The sequence below is a fragment of the Pagrus pagrus genome (assembly GCF_965226575.1).
Source record: "Pagrus pagrus genome assembly, chromosome: 17".
Taxonomy (NCBI): domain Eukaryota; kingdom Metazoa; phylum Chordata; class Actinopteri; order Spariformes; family Sparidae; genus Pagrus; species Pagrus pagrus.
The window spans coordinates 8933577-8951167 of NC_140201.1; the positions used below are offsets into that span (position 1 = coordinate 8933577).

The window sequence follows — 17591 nt, forward strand, 5'->3', positions numbered from 1 at the left end:
TTGTTTATTGTCAATCAGTGGAGTTAATAAGTCAATCAGTCCAACGACAGAACATTCATTATTGGGATTCATTCTTAAGTAGACTGCCAAACGCTGGGTCCTGTACAGTCATATGTACAACTTTATTGCAATATTTTCATTATAATCAATATCATAAAAATGTTTGTACATATAAAACAATCTTTTTTGTTTATACAAATAATATCTAAAAATATATGATGTTAAAGAACATTTTTTGCCATGGCCGTTGGTCGTCGCATATTCTTTGTTCAATTTGAAGAAATCACATCATAAGAAAAATAAAACATTCTCAGCAAAAATAGCATTTACATTCATTTAACAGGACGAAGTGACGGATGTTGATCAGCCTAAAACTTCCAACTGAAATGTGCAGCGTCAATGTTGAGATGAACAGAAACAAAATGTTATATATTAAAATAATTATTGTGGGACTGAGTCATTAAGAGCCAAGTCAAAACAATATGTAAGAACTTGCATATCTAAAACAAATGGGGGGCAGAGTAACCACGGTCTGGTGATAATCTTAGTTAATTTCTATGTTTTAAACATAAAGTCCTTCATATTGCACCTTAAGAAATATGTAAGATGCAACTTAAAAATTCACATTACTTGCCCCACATGCTCAGTTTTTTCATGTGTACAGTCATTAATACTCACATACACCGTAAAATAAAATAAAAAGTGCAAAATCAGCAAATTAGTTGAAGTAAACGTATTCGGAAGAAGATGGAGTGTTGAAAGGGTAAAAACAAGAAGAAGAAGAAAAAAATATATCCTGAAACAATGTGTTTGTTTGGTTTCATGAACTCGGGAGGTAAAATCATCTTCACTTCTTCTTCCGATCTGTTTTTGGTGCTTTGTTAGATTTGTTGAGGATCTTCATGAGGTTTTTGGACATGAAGTACGGCTTCTGTAGAGATCCATCGTGACGCTCCAGGTCCTCCACTGCAAGGGTGAGAGACAAATTGAGTAAAGTGATCAAATGGGGACATGTGTAGCTGATCAGTCCACAGTGAACACTCAGTAAACATCAACTCACAGAAGCAGAGGAAGAGCGTGTCGACACACATGTTGTACACACTGAAGAACCCGTGAGCTATGAGGTAGCTACCGAAGATCACCGTCTGCAAAGGCAAAACAAACACAACGTTTATGATAAACTTCAATTAGTCCGATTAATCTGAATGACTTCCAAGACAGTTTGTTACTCACAATAATTGGCATCCAGTAGTAGTTTAGGGTTTCAGAGCGGAAGGTGTTGCCTGGTAGTAATATCCGACCAGAGAAGAAGAAGAAGGACAACACGCCTGGAGGAAGATTCAGATTTCAGTGAATTAATGATACATTTCTTTAAATCTATATTTATTTATTTAATCTTATTCTATTATATGACAAGTGTTTATGTATTTGTTGATTCAAATTCATACTGTTGCACCTACAACAACATGATGAATTGGGGGATACGACTCCTACAGAAACCCTAAACGGTCATGAGTTAAACATATTATTTCTTCCGTTTTCCTTTGTTTTCTCAAGATCGCACGTAAAAAGTTATCCTGTTTTCTTAAAAAAACATTTGTTATTCCGTGATAAATACATAAATAACTCATAATAACTGAACGTAGTGGAGCATTTAGCAGCTAAAGACCCAGATACTTCCGCCAGGAGTTGGTTTAGAGCAGACCAGAGCTACAAGATGGTGAATATTGGACCAGATGGCCACGTTGCTCTGTATCTCTTCTTCTACCAATTAAACACACTGAAGACATTCACAGTAAATGTGCAGTTAACCAGTCCTGAACATATTCCTAATGCACTGATGTCCTTCTTACCTACTCCTCCGACCACCAGCAGCTTTCCGAAGAACAACAGCAGGTCTGTCACCTTATCGAGCACCACGACTCTGAGGGAGACACACAGTCAGAGAAACATGACACTTTTCACCGAGTCTCTCTAACACATGCAAATATATTCATGAGGACAAGGACAAGGCAAAAAACATGTCGTCAGTAAGCGGTGAGAACACAGGTAAGAACTTGAAATAGGAAAAATCACTTCAACACAAACCTCACTATGTTTCTCATGAGCAGCAGGAAAGCATTTTTGGCTGAGACGCAGAAGTTTTTCCCATAAATGGCAATCTGTCAAGAAAATCAATGACAAACCAGGTGACATTATCTAAACTGTGTCATGATGACTTGTGTGATGATTTATAGCACATCACATTTCCCTTGTGATGATTGTCTATTGTGCTCACCATGATGTAAGCGTTCCTGTTGAGGAACTTGATGAACTTCTCCAGACACCAGAAGCAGCACTTCAAGCAACACAGCAGGAAACGAGCACATGGATTCTGAGCCGCTGAGGACGAGAAGACAAAACACGTACAGTATAAGGAGCCTATAAGCTATTTAATGCAAATAAACTTTTCTGAAGACATGTTTCCATGAGTACGCAGCCTGTACATCTACAGAAACTTCAGAAATAAAACAGAACTGGAGGTAAAATAAGAGTCACTCTTTTAGCTGAGCAGCTACAGTGCTATGAGGATTTTGGCTGAAGAAAAGATGTAAATAACATCTTTTCAAATCACTCTGGGATCTCAGGGCCTCTGGAGACTTGGATTCCACCAGGTGAGCTGTATGGAGCCATTTCATGTTCATCTTGTATATTTTTCTACTTCCGATGTTTAGGAGAATACTGCCACAAGTGTTTTGTCGACCTCAAAATTTCATCTGACTTTCCATCGGCATGAGGGTGAGTAGATACTGACTGTATTTTAAGTTTTCTTATGATGACTTTATGGTGAGCTTTTCCTTTAATGCTTCAGCCGTCCTATTTACACTTACAGCAAATAAATAAATAAACATGATCAAAAAAAGTCCTTGTGAAATGAAGATGTGTCAGCCTTACCTCTTGTTTTGTGGTCAATGTACTCCAGAATCATCCTCACCAGCTGCACCAGGGTCAGGATCAAAGCACCAAAAGCCAGGGAGCCCACATGGTACCTGAAACAATCATGACTCACTGCTTATTTATCTGAAACTATTTAACAGGAAGTGAATCCCAAAGCTTTAATTATCTGGAGAAACTACCTTAGAGGCTACAGTTTATATGATTTAGCAGCTGAGGTCTGCTTCTTCAAACTGTTATGTGTAGGTCTACTGCGCCCTCTAGAAGCCAGAGATGGAACTGCAGTCAGCCAGTCTGTGATTTTCTCTTTTCTGGAGCGATGACACAGTTTATCTAAACTACTCTTAACTTGTAGCTAGAAAAGTGGGATGTATACAGTAATCATGTAACTACAAGTATCCATATAATGGCATCCTTAGTGAGAGTAGGCCTTCAGTATTTTGGACACTTTTAACAGGGATGGACACATTTATCATTGCAGGTATTTGACTGATGTGACAGCAGCTCATTAACCTACCTGATTGAGCGAATGAAGCTAGCAGTCAGCGGGAACATGGGAATGTCGCCTGGTTTGGTGAAGGCCCAGTAGTAGGAGGCGAAGGCCCCCGCCAGCGTACACTGGCCCAAGGCGATGACAAAGTTGACACACCAGAGAAAAGCTATGGCGTTGTAGATCTGCAGGTTGAAGATGTTCCGCTGGAAGAGACCTTCGTCGTTGTATTTGATGAAGATGCAGCTGGCTGAGGGACAGTTGGGGTAAGCTGACGAGGTGAAGTTCTGAGAGGAGGACGAATGATTGAAAGTGTAAAGGGACCGTGAGAGAGACGGTGTGAAGAGTGTCTCTTTATCCCACGTATGTCGATGGGATTTATTATTTTACCGTTCCTAGATTACTTAGATTACAGGAGATACATTTTATATCACAGCCACATCCCTTCTGTTGGTTAATGTGCTAAAATATGAGAGGACAAGTTTTACCTGAGGGTCACAGTTCACAGAGCCGTTGATACTCTTACAGTCGCCCGAAGTGGAGTTGAGAGCCACCACTCTGTAGATCGGGTTTCCTGAAGTGGCCAAATATCTGCATACATCTGTTTAAGAGAAGAACCGATACTCTGGACTGTACAAGTGATTGTAAACTGCGTCACCTCAGAAACTTTTAACGGTCTCATCTACAATCTGCATGCAAACATACACACATCAAATGAAAGGATACAAAGCAGTGGCACCCCAGTACGCAACACACACCAACAGGAGAACAAAGGTGACCAGAGGGTACAGCAGAGCGGACATCATGTGACTGATTGCCCTGTGGGAATAAGAACACACACATCGTGAGGTTATGTCAAATCATTACTGTAAGTTCTTAATATAACAAAGGGATCTAATAAACCTTTAAATGAAGTCTGTTGAACATTAGGACATTGTTGTTAATGAAGAACATTGAGGTTAGTTAATCTGACATCACGACTCACTTGCTGGACTCCTGGATGAGGGCGATGGCTATGAGGATTCTGGTCCTCAGGAAGATGATAGTCAGGAGAATGATCGCCTCGGCCACAGATATGATTATCACTGAGGGGGAAGGAGAGGTGAAGTATGAAAAGATGCATCCCTTCGCACACACACAAACCTAGATCACGACACACATGCACTCTTCCCATAAACAAACACACACACAAATATTACAAATTAATATACAAATGGGCAACGAAAGATGATGGAGAGGTGCAAAACACCCTCAGAGGGGCTTGATCTGGGAACTCTCCAGTGCAAAGACTACATTAGCCTATTATAATAAGAGAAAGAGAAAGATATAATTACTAAAAGGATAAGAAAAAGAGATAAATATTGATTATGAGCTACATAAACAGCTGCAGTGAGCCCTAACCCTTAAATCTGGGTCATCTTTTATCAGACTCATTTTACAACATCATGAATAACCTGGTGTTGCAAACATCACGTGTGACTCGTGTGTGTGTACCAGCAGTGCTTTTATTGCATTAATATTTGGACACGGAAGTTTTTATTTCCATTTTATACCCCTCATTTCCTCTGTACTGGTATTCACTGAGTAAAAGGTGCTTCACTGAAACATTGCCAAGTCTGACTTAATCTGACCTAATTAGGTTCCTGATATGCACACAACTGTCCCTGCAAAATGCTAATAAGCCAACAGGCGAAAAGATAAATAACTTATCTCCACACTGAGAAGAAGAGGGTGAGGGAGGTTCAAAGAAGATGAAAAGCATTTTAATCAGACTCACAGAAGGCCAGCCAGGTCTCTTGGACTTGCAGGTAAACCTCGAGGTTGGTGGTGAAACCAATGTCAGATATGGTGGCAGAGTTTTGCCTGTGGTTATCGTACTCCCAGTAGCAGTGCCAAATCCCTGCAAGAGAAACAACAACTCAGAGGCTACTAGGAACATATAATCTTATCATAACAAATAAACTGCCCTTGTAGACTTTGATTGTGTTCAGAACCGATACATAAAAATATAACTTTAAAACTGCACCAGCAACACTTTCTCGTTGAATCTGCTTTATTCTGTTCCAGTTTCCACAGCACAGGTACAGAATTGATTTGTGGTGTTGTGAAATTTGGCTGCAGGACTGCGTTCATGACCTAACCTCTAATAAGGAAAGTTATTTATCTGCTGTATATAATTGCACCTCCAGATATTCTGCTCCACATGTGCAACTGAATTTATAGGCAGATAAGAAAGAAAATAAATATATAATATAAACATATTATTCAAAAAATCCTACACTGTTTGCTTTAAAAACTACACCAGGTGAGTGTTTACCGTATGCTCCAGCGCCTAGGACTCCGAAGATCAGCACCCACACCATGACTGGAGCCGTGAATCTCAGCAGCAACAGGAACAGCATGCTGACCACCATGGCTATTAGCAGACCACTGAGAGGGGAGAGAGGAGGGCAGGAGGGGAATTAAACAGATGTGAAGAAAACAGAAAAGGAGAGTGAACGATACTGTGAATTAAAATTTTCAACAACTATTTAAATTCTGAAAAGTGGGATGTGTAGTAACAAAGATGTACATTAACATGTTGGGACAGAAAGGAGTATTGTCTATATGCCAACAGGTGGCAGTATGTGTGTGTGTGTGTGTGTGTGTGTGTGTGTGTGTGTGTGTGTGTGTGTGTGTGTGTGTGTGTGTGTGTGTGTGTGTGTGTGTGTGTGTGTGGTGCAGTTCGGTGAATCAACTCACAGGAGGATCCACGGCCATGACGACGCAAAATCCTCAAAGATTCGGACTCCGATCTCTCTGGCATTGAAGCCATTCACAACATCACTGATGAGGACAAAAGCAGGGACAGGCCGTGTTAGTTCTCCTTTTCAAACAGCATAGCAAAAGGGCCGAGTTAAACAAATACACTGCATACACAGACAAAAGCTTATATGTTTATACGACAAACAAACAGAGATAACAGCTCCAATATGTTTATGTAAAGCTGTCAGTTACCTCTTTCAACTGATGATGGAGCAAACACAAACTACTACTGGTGAGACACAAACAAAGCGAGACAGCCTAAAATGATAAAGATGACCCCGGACAGACAGGCAGATCTACAGTTTGTAAGAAAACTACACATTAATGCTCAAACTCTACAAGTCTGAAGAAAGCCTTTCACACGATATCTAATGCCGCTGTGTATAACTGGGGTACACACAACAAGAGCGACTACAAGCAGCTGCTACACTAAGCGTCAATACACAAACTCACGAAGACACCGACCTTGTGCTGGTGATGAGGAGGAGACAGAAACATGGTTGTTAAACTGTGTGTGTGTCTTACATGTGCAGTAATCTGTGATTTAAGAGCAGAGCTGATTTGTTTGTAATCAACACATGATGAGGGGTAGAAATCCACTATGTCTTACCCAGTGCCATTCTTGATGGCGTTGGCCGTGTCGTTGATCGAGGAGGGTAGCCCCGGGACGTTGTCAAAGTATGACGGGATCCTCTCCAGAGCCGTGATGTCGGGCAGACATCTCCCCAGAACTAGAAGAAGAGAAAATAAATCAAATCAGCTTGAAATGGATTGAATTATAACACATTACACAATCTCTCATGTATTTTGCATCACAACCCTTTTTATTGATTTATCAAAGGTTTTTACACATCATCACATTATTATGATGTAATGAGCTTTGTTTGTAGTTAGCACCGACATTACGTCTGACAAATTGTTACAGACCTGGGATTTGTATTTACGACGGTGGTGTTACACTCAGAAACTGTGGGGGGCGCCAAATCACACAAAATGTCAATTTCTACATAATGTTGCTTAAATGTACATGAAAATACAAATAAGCAAATATCAAACAAGAATCCAGCTGCCTTTCAGGGTAAACTTTGAACTTGTTATTTTTAATTTGTTGTAATTTGAGTTTGTTGTATAGGTTTATTGTTCATTTCATATTATTGTTATTCTTGTTTTGTGTTTTAACATTTTTTCTTGTTTGTTTTTGTGCATGTTTGAAATACATTTAAAAAATATACAAAATACTACAGTGCCAATGTATCATCAGACCGAACTGAAAATGAATACAATAAGGTAAACAGTTGCTCTTACCAGAGGTTGTGGGAACGTGGAAGAAAGGACACAGCTCCCGGTCTATAATTTCTTGAACTTTCTGAAAAAACAAAACAATAAGTTACATGCTTATGGACCAAAGTGTCAGGTTTGTTTTGCTGAATTAAACGGTGTCAAAATGTTTCCTTTGCCAAAATCAGACAAAACAAACATTTGGGAATGTAAAGGCAGACACACAAATGCTAACACAACATGACTTACCAGTGTAGTAGTCTTCAGGTCTATGGAAGGCACACAGAGGCTCTGATTGAAAACCTCTGCTGGATTTTTGAAATATGCGTCTAATAGCACAGCACTGAAATCATCGGGACAGCTTTCCACGCACACCTACAGGTAGTGGAAAAAAAAAATCATTTCTGTGACACTCAGAGGAGCGTATATGGACCAGCATCATTAGAAACACAATCAAGCGGTCTTCTCTACCTGTGTGGTTGGACACTGAAAGCCATTGAGAGCCGTTGCCATGACATTAACAGATGTGGCACATTTGAGGAAGTCAAAGTAAAACAAGTTGGGTTGGTCTCTGTGACAGGGAAGACAGAGAGGAAGAGTTACTTTGATTCTGTATCAGTCAAAATGCATATTTATAACATCTAGTACATTATATGAAAAGGCAAGAAAGAGATTAAATTACTTATTTGGTCCAGTGCCACAGAACCATCCAGTTGAGTTTCTTGGATAAAGAACATGTCTGGGATCTCCATAGAGCCAAGCTGAGAGGAAAAAACAAACACATTGAAACAAAGATAAGAAGTCAATGACGTGAACGATACCAGCAAGTTAGTCACGCTTCATCACGTCCATTTGGGTTTGGCACTGACAGTACGGCTGCTTGACGGTGTGTTTATACTTAAAACAAAACTGCACTCACTAAACGACTGATTACAGATTGACGCAGGAGATATGGGCCTTGATTCTGGTGTTACATGTAATTCTGTAACCGGTTCAGATTCTGTGATGTGATGTGACATTTCAGCCTCGTTACCACGAAAATGTTTGTTTTTACCATACGTAATAAACATTTTAACCAAAAACAGTCTTTCACAGTCTAATATTCAGATTAGGTCACCAATTACCAACTATGTTAACACCTACAAAATAAAGTATGTTATGAACTATGATAGAAATATTTACAGAGTTAGAAGAAGTATTCAGATCCTTTACTTCACCACACTGTGAAAATACTCCATTAAAAGTTAAAGTCCTGCATTCAAAGCCTTATTTAAGTAAAAGTATACATGCGTTATCAGCAAAAGCAGCAAAAGATAGTGTTTGCATCATATTCTATAAGATCATCATATGTTTGTAGCGTGGCTGTCTTGTTCATCCAGTCAAAATCACTTCATCTGGAGATTCATGACAGGAAAACTTGTACTAAGCAACTAACTAAAGCTGCCTCTGAGATGCAGTGGGGTGGAAGATAAAGCTGCACAAAATGGAAATGCTCAAGTAAAATAGAAGTACTTTGAATTTGTACTAAAGTACAGTTCATAGTTTCATTCCACCACTGGCAATGTAGCTGAAATGTCCCATTCAGGTGACAGCTTCTGGTGTATTAATAGATTATTTCAGCCCGACCACAGGAGGGCACAGTCTATCTGACAGGATGAAAATCTCTCGTGTTCCTGTGGAGTTTGATTTGAATGCACTTATTGTTAGTTGCTGAAAGCGTGATTGTAATCTATTGTAAAATGTAATGTGATGTATCACTAATGGGTCATACCAACAGGCGAGAGATGTCAAATCCCTGAACCATTTTGACAGTTTCTTACATTTGGTGTATTAAGAAGTTTTATTATTTTGTTAATGGGAAATAAATTCAGCCCTTTATATAAAAACACAGGCCAGCAGGCCACCTCAGCGAACCAAACTGAGCTGCCTACAATGAAGTAAATCGGGACACACACACAAGGTGACTCCATTATCAGGACTCTCTGTTGACTCTAGATAACAGAGGTGACCTGAGTGTTGGAATGAGTTTGATGACACGGCAATAAAGAGTCTCTGACTGGAAACAGTTTTCTTTTTTTGCAGTTTAACACAATAAGAAAAAGATGCATTACATAATGAGTGATCATAGCATACATTGAGGGGAATATTTTTTGACAAATAAAATGGAGCGATGATGTATGACTATAGCAGAATCTGGGAGTAATACATCAACCTACAAGCTTGGTTTATATGGGTTATAAGAGTAGTGGGGCTCCTTTACATAGAGGAAGGTGCGTCGTGTTTAAGTTGTTGAGCGAGAGAAAGAAGCAGTGAAGTTGTCTAGTGGCATTAAATGTACAGTTCAGGTTACATTTTGGCAGTTAATAAACTAATAAACTGTCCCTGCTAATATTCATGTTATCACTAATCCACATACGATTATTAACCACACTCCTGCTCTCTGTTTGAGAAAGAAAGTTAACCGTTAGACAGGAAGAAACAGTGACTGGAGAGAGAGACTTTAATTCTGAGAAGCACCCAATGGAGGTCAAAGTGTGAAGTCAAAGAAAGCCATAAACGAAAATCGTTTGTGGTTTTGATGGTAACTCTTGACAGTTATCACAGCATCGTCACTTTGTCAATGAGAAGGTTGACACCACTCTTGTACCTGTCTGTTAAATATGAAGCTTCATCCAGCAGATGACAAGCTTAGTTTAGCAATAAAGACTGAAAATAGTAAAAAAAATCCACTGGCACCTCTTAAGCTTAAGCTTAGGATGCCATATTAAATTTGTTTGAGCCTCAAAAAAACAAGTTATTGTTATTGTTCTTGGCGTCACCGTGAAGTTGCCAGGAACCAACAGACTGACAGGAAGTAACTGCTCTCTGCCAAGAAATAGTGCGTCACAACCACGTCTAACACCACAAATGGTCGCTTTTTTACAAGTTTTTCTGCGTATTCAACAGACAGGTTAAATGTGAGTGACCTTTAGAGGTGCCGGTAGTTGTTTTATTTTACAAGGCTAGCTGTTTCCCCCTGTTCCCAGTTTTTGTGCTGAGCTAAGCTAGCTGTAGCTTCAGGTTTAATGAACAGTTATGAAATGGCATCAATCTTCTCATGTAACTCTCAGCAAGAAAGCCAATACGCATATTCCAGCAGAGATAAAGAGAATGGAGTAACAAAAATGTGAAAGAAAAAAACAGTTAAAGAAGTGTTTAGTTGAACAAACAGCATGGACAAAAGGGCCCAGAGAGGAGAGGGTGGAAAACAATGACTGATTATGATCATCAGTGAGAATCAGAGGCCCGTGCTGGTGTTAAGTTACTCTCACCTAAAATCCCAACTACTGCGTAGCCAACGATGACGGCCATAAACAGGATACAGCAGATTATATCGGTGCACCCTCTGGAGAAGAAGGGAGAGACAGCAGCTGTTTAGAGTGAGCACACTGAGCTTTGCATTTAAATTTGCCTTGAGGGTGACAAATGTGATTCCAACAGTCAACAACGCAGCAAACAAAATCTCAGAGTTAGTCAGTGGGAAATAGATTCACCTTTTCTTTATGGGTCCATCGAATCCTGGATCAAACTCAGCAGGTTCTCCTGGGAACAGAAAACAGTAAGACAACAAGTCAGTTCATTTAGTTTCATCAAGGCTTTTCATACGAGGCACACTAAGCTCGGCCAAACAATTATGATGTCACCTTTGCAAACAATACGACTCTTTCAAAAGGCTCTTTGGTACGATTGAAAAGAACCGAGTTGTACTTGGTGAAAGTCGTTTTTTTATTTTTTTCAAAAGTATTTTTGTTATTCTTCTTTTCAACATAAACACATTCAACTATAACACACGTCATGTTATGCCATGTCATCACAGCATCCATGTATTTACTTACATACACACACACACACACACAGGAGGAAACGCTAAATCCCATCACAGTTAACAGTGATGCAACAAATAAACATCTGAAGAGAAAGAATGGAAAATAAATATAACAATTTCAGAGTAAAAAAAAATACTTTCACACCTTATAACCCAAAAATACCAGCCTTTTACCAGCATATCTAAAGAACGGTGTCAAAGTCTTTAAAAAACAGCCATTTCACATTCAAATATGTTAGATACTCCATTGCTATTATCTCAAATATCACTTTCTGGGCAGCAAAAGTAAGTATACTAAACGTCTTCCCACAATTTTACCCCAATACTCTTCAATATGGGGGCAATCTGTAAATAATGCAATATCCTAAACTGTTCTAGTCTAGTCATGTAGTTTCATCTACTGAAAGATTAAAATCATTGTTTCGTATTGTCAATCATCAAAGATATTCTGAACTCGTATTACAAGAGAGTCATTCTTTTAAGTAAACAGTGAGAATGTTAACTGTTGCATGGACTGCATTCAAGACAGGGCAGCTTTATTTTTATAACACTTGTAACACTTGAAAGAAGAGCGATGAGCCGATCTTTTGAAGAGCTCTAAGATCCTGCTGCCTACAAAGAGCCATAATTTCCATCACCACCTTTACTGACCGGTACACCGTCATCATGTGACATTAATCAGCAACTTCCTTCTTTGGTTTCAGACGGATTATCAAGGACACATTAGCTTATCACTCACTTTTGTAATGACACTTAAGAGGAACCTGTAATTCCACTTCAAGGAAATGGACTGCTGATTAGATCTGTGCGTCCTGTACGTGTGAAAATACGGGGAGGAGTTTGTGCACTCACTTTGGCCTTTAATCATTATGAGTAAAAGTTTTTTAGAGTTAGGAAGTTTTTTATTTCAAGATTGCGTGTCCCTATAGGAGCAGGACTCTTTTCTTAGAGTTAATGAATTACACGTGAATTTGCAAGTGAATGAGGAAATAACATTCAGAGACAAGAGAAGGAATCTTATTTTTATGGGTTCATTGCTCACAGGCTGTATACCACTAAAGCACAGGTGAATGTTTAGCAGGAAATAAATATATTTCTGTTTCCTGGAACAGAGAGAGACTGGCAGTAAGGACTAACAAAGAAATCCAGTGGGTGTCGTTCAGGTCACACAACAAGCTGCTGACTAAACACTCGCAAGTTTGTGTTAGTTACTTCATGTGCAATCACAGAGAAAAAGGTCAGAGACGAGGCACAGCATTGACACGAGCAGCTCAGAGTTATTTGGTATACAAATTATTACGTAATTCAATTTATATTCAAAGTGAGGCTTTCGGAGGAGGGAGTGTCACAGCTGTTTAATCATTTTAACGGTTAAAATTAACAATCTGAAAACTTGTTTGAGGAAATCCAAACTGAAAAACATTCCTATCATAAGTCAGCCTCCTCAGCATTACCCTGTCGGGCAGGAAAAACACACCGGTCTGCTCCGAGTATTTGATCATAAGTGGAAGGTAACAGGTTCAAAGTATCAGGTACTACAGAGCTGAACTTTGTGCTCTAACACTTGTTTTCTTCAAAACGAAAGTTATGATGAAGAGCCTGAACAGCCTGATGGTTCTTCAGTACAACGTGATGGAAAGTGTGCAGGTGTGCTGTTGGTTGTTTGTGCAAATACTGACATGCTGTGGTCATTTGATTAGTCCACAGGAATGGACATTTAGCCAGGCAGCTCGCCATTATCACTTCTCATAGCAATGGGAGGGAAATTATCTCTACTGACTGTAATTTGAATGGGAGTGATGGAAACTGTGTCAACACTGTGAGCACGTCAGGACTGCCGAGTAGGATGCAAATCTCCAAACAGGATGCAGTAAATTAGTGGATATTTATTCTGCCGTAAGACTGGAACAGTCCAAGATTCAGTGTAGTAAACAAAACCTAAAACATTCACAGAGACCGAGAAATTATTAAAGGAGCTCTACGTAACAATTTGCAGCAATTTACATGGATTAATCCCTTTTTAGTGACCACATGCAAGCAGATTGTAATGTGACGTACAAAATGTGGCTTTCCCCTTCCTTCTCGGTTGCCTGCACAAGTCTGTGGACATTTGTTTGAGTTATTTCACGCTGCTGGACTGTGGATTTCTTCGAGAAGGACTCCGACCTAGATTATTCATATATTCATTGTCAGAAAATGGCGAGAAATGTCGATCAGTGGTTTCCAAAGCGTAAGATGACATCATAAAAAGTCTTGTTTTGTCCACAATCCCAAGATACTGAGTTGACTATCATAGAGAAGTAAACCAGAAAATAATCACATTTAAGATGCTGGAACCGAGAAGTCAATCTAATTAATCAATTATGAAAATAGTTTCTAATAAATTTCCTCCACCAAGGAGGTTATGTTTATGCCCGTTGGTTGGATTATCAACAGGATTAGACAAAAACTACTGAATGGATTTCCACAAAACCTGGATGGCGGAGGGTCTCGGCCCAGAATAGAAACCACTAACTTCTGGTGCTGATTAAGGTGTACCAGGAATTTTCTTCTCACTTTCTTCAACATTGTGAGGCAGAGTGCTTTTTGACATCCTCATTAATAACTCAAAGAAATAAGCAGGGATGTTGTTGAAAAACAAAAAAAAAACAGGTGTATTTAGGTGGATGGTTTCTATGAGTGAGTACAATCTGATGTGGATCCTAGATCTGGTGGTCTTCAATTATGGTTAAGCAGTTATGGGTGGTTTTAAATCTACAGTGCTACAGGGCAAAAGGGTTTGGTATTGGATTAGGCTCGATTGAATTAAAGGGGACTGTCGGGCCTTGGCAGAGGTTTGCGCTCTACTGGGTGTTTCAATTTTAGAAGTTGACAACTAGTCGATGAACAGATTAAACATTGCTGCTCTAAAAATACCAGACGCAGCAAGACAGATAAAATCTCTTAGATGACAATCATCTGTCCTCTAAACACACTCTTATCATGCAGTAATATCTGATACGGATCACATGTAAATAACGAGCGTGTGAATGTCAATGGACCGCCACACAAAGGAACATGGATATACTTGTGCTCATTATTCTGGAATACACAAAAAGACTCGAGCAAGGAGTTCAAATTTTCTCAACAAAGAACCTGTTCATCGGCCTCTTGTGATGCTGTGAGTGTCAGATTTCAGCTCTGCTAGGACACTGCTTTGTGTTTAGAGTGAACGGCAACATAGAAAAAGGCTCACTGTGACTGTGTGACACACATAAAAAGGACTGTTCCAGTTTTATACGCTTGTAAAAAGCTTTAAACCTTGAACCGTGACGGGCTGGCTGCAGGACGACGGGTGTGTCAAGGTTAATAACTCGGCCTTGGCTGAAGAGGAGTGACGCAAAGGGTCTCGTTGGGTGAAACAATGGATCTAAACATTAATTAGCAATTTGGGGCAACAAATAAAAGATATTCATGAATGAAAAAGGTTGACTTGGATGCCATGATGAGTAAAGTCTGTGTGGTTTATTGTACAAACCTCACCCATCGCTATATTTTACAGCTAAAAGAGGTTAATTGGTAACCTGCAGTAGACACAGGACGATCCCAGGGGAGAAGAAAGAAAGGGAAAGGGTCATCTTTACAAAGTCCTGTGAAATATGAGGGGATGGGACCTGATTGATTGGAAACTCTTACGTGACTCCTGAACACCGTTATGGTTAAACATGTCAATATAGTCACGGCAGCAGCGGAAAGGATTTCTTATCGCTCTAAATACCCAAACTCAGAGAACGTGGAGAGGAAGGTTCCTTTGTTGTGTACATTACCTACATTAACTAGCTTGTCATTAAAAAGTTGACCTACGTTTTTTTCCCTGTTGCCTCGAGCAGCTTTGAAAAAGCTTTCTGGTCAATGATTTGCAGCAACAACCCCTTGCATGTCACTTATTTCCCAACACTGAGTGTCTTGACACTGACACTTTCTAAACAGGAAAAAAGATGTTGCGTTTGAAATATGCAAGAAACCAAAACATTGTACAAAAAAACATTGGGAACAACGGCAGTCTGAATGCAAAAGCCTTGTCGTGGCACTGAAGAGGTTTTCTACTTCCTCATGAACTTAATGCAACAACAGAGAACTAGTAGGAAGCATATTTCCAGTTAGAGGACGAACGCTATCTGAGAACAGAGGTTCAGTTGTTTATCTAATGCCACTGTTAGCAAACCGTCAGCTCCGACACTCATGGTCGCCTTTTTTGTCATCATCGTATTCTCCGATGATATTTGAGGAGACATGAAATCCGATTGATATTTACCTCCAGGGAGGGTTTGTTTACTGTAGCCTCGTGACACCTCCCAGACTGTCAATACACTTGTGACTCTATCAATACATCAAATACCACTGAGAGCAAACAGGGATGCAGGAGACAGATCTGCTGAAAATCAAACAGTCACAGGCAGCAGGATACAAATGAACCTGCAACTATTGTGATAATCAAATAATTATTTAAGTAGTTTTCAAGTAAAAATAAGTGAAGATTCCTTTCTGGTTTAATAAGATTGTAAATTAAATAACTTTAGCTTTTTGACTGTTGGTTTACCAAGCAATTAATAGAGAAAGTAATTAGCAAAGTCCGACCACTTTCAGAGGTTATAATGCAGAAAAAGATGTCCGGGTTCATTTAGGGATTCATTATAAAATACCCAGTGATGTTTACTGTTTCAGTTCGGCCGATATAGTAGTATCAGAAATGTTTACTCCCTAAAACCAGTGTTAGCATCGGCCCAAAAATGTATTGGGCTGTCTCTAGTAATAAGAAGATAAATAAATTCAAGTTGGAGCAATTAAATGATTAACTGATGACAGAAAATTAATCAGCAACTATTTAAATGATTAATTAATCAAATACGTAATTTTTCAAGGCAAAAATAATTTAAAAAATCATCTGATTCCAGCTACACGATTGCTTTGCTTTATATATATATATATATATATATATATATATATATATATATATATATATATGATGAAAATAATGATTAGCTGCAGTCCTGAAGGAGAACATTTTACTATTAACAGCCCTAAGCAACAAATCAACCTTTATCATCTTCTGTCGCCATCATTGTCTTTTGAGATGTTCATTATTATTTTAAATCTTTATTTACATGTAATTAAAGTACATTAATACATCAAATACATCAAAATTGTACTCAAGTGCCTTAATTGAAAAAAATGTAGACCTACTTTTTAAAAATTTTCTGGGGACTACTTAGATTTATCTTCATTTTTATATTGTGAGGTTTATTTGTAGTCAACACAAAGCTCCCTGTTTATTTAGGTCCTCCTGTGTAGGTCAAATGTCTGGGATGTTTTGCCTCAGCTGTCATTAAATGATGACATAAATTGATAAGTTGTTAATAAAACCATAAACCATGTTTATTTATGGGAGCATACAAACACATCAGCCCACATTTGGCATCAGAGAAAGATCTCAGCTTTTCTCTCTAGAAATATTTTACCCATAAGCTACAGTAGCTGTAGGGAAACAAACTGATGTAAACACCACTAAATTAAATAAAGTTACCGAGGATTAACTATGACATCTAATCAATTAACTTCAACCTATCAATTTCTAAAGAATAAATTAACTATTATCCGTCGTGATTTGGTAATACAGACTCTTCTTGCTTTCTAAAATGTGAGAATAACTCAGTGATTTGTGTTTAAATATTTAGATTAGCTTAAAGTAGCTGCTAGCTAACGTTAGCTTAGAAACGTTTGTATTGAGCCGGTGAGCCTCAGAGGTAACGGGCGACGTCCACTCACCATACTCAGAGTCCGGATTGTTCTCCTGTTTTTTACCCATTTCCCGCCTCAGCCTCCGCTTCTGCTTCTTTAACTTCTCAAACAAAACTTCCTTCACCTGAACTAATCTTTAAAACTGAGCAGACAAACCGCTAAAACCGCGTTCAAAGACGAGCCCCTCCGCGTCTGAGCGCTCACTCGGTCACTAAGTTAGGAAATCTTTTTTTTTTTTTTTTCTTCCTGACAGTCGTTACTAGGCAGTGACGTCACGAGCGCACCTGCTGAGGGATGCGCACCTCCATCGAAGATTGTTTATTGGACAAAGGAATCACTCCTCAACTGATTCTATGAACTTTTTTTTGTTTTTGTTTTTTTTTCTCACCCTGTAGTTTTACCACACAAAAAGAGACCAACGGGTTAGATACAAATTATTAT

At 39.0% G+C, this 17591-nt stretch overlaps 1 protein-coding gene across 1 annotated transcript; it reads right to left on the reverse strand.

Annotated features, from left to right (window-relative positions):
* Window positions 1-93: 93 nt before the first annotated feature.
* On the reverse strand, window positions 94-17365 carry slc44a4 (solute carrier family 44 member 4). Its single transcript, XM_084378573.1, has 22 exons — window positions 17178-17365; window positions 11041-11089; window positions 10819-10892; window positions 8190-8268; window positions 7979-8078; window positions 7757-7882; window positions 7535-7595; window positions 6840-6960; window positions 6167-6250; window positions 5742-5854; window positions 5202-5324; window positions 4410-4509; window positions 4151-4243; window positions 3913-4015; window positions 3452-3711; window positions 2935-3029; window positions 2279-2382; window positions 2089-2162; window positions 1854-1924; window positions 1234-1328; window positions 1061-1145; window positions 94-966 (listed from the first exon to the last, which is right to left on the reverse strand). Exons 1-22 carry the CDS (start codon window positions 17215-17217, stop codon window positions 848-850), a joined length of 2169 nt encoding a protein of 722 aa, XP_084234699.1. The 5' UTR covers window positions 17218-17365; the 3' UTR covers window positions 94-847.
* Between the last annotated feature and the right edge of the window lie 226 nt (window positions 17366-17591).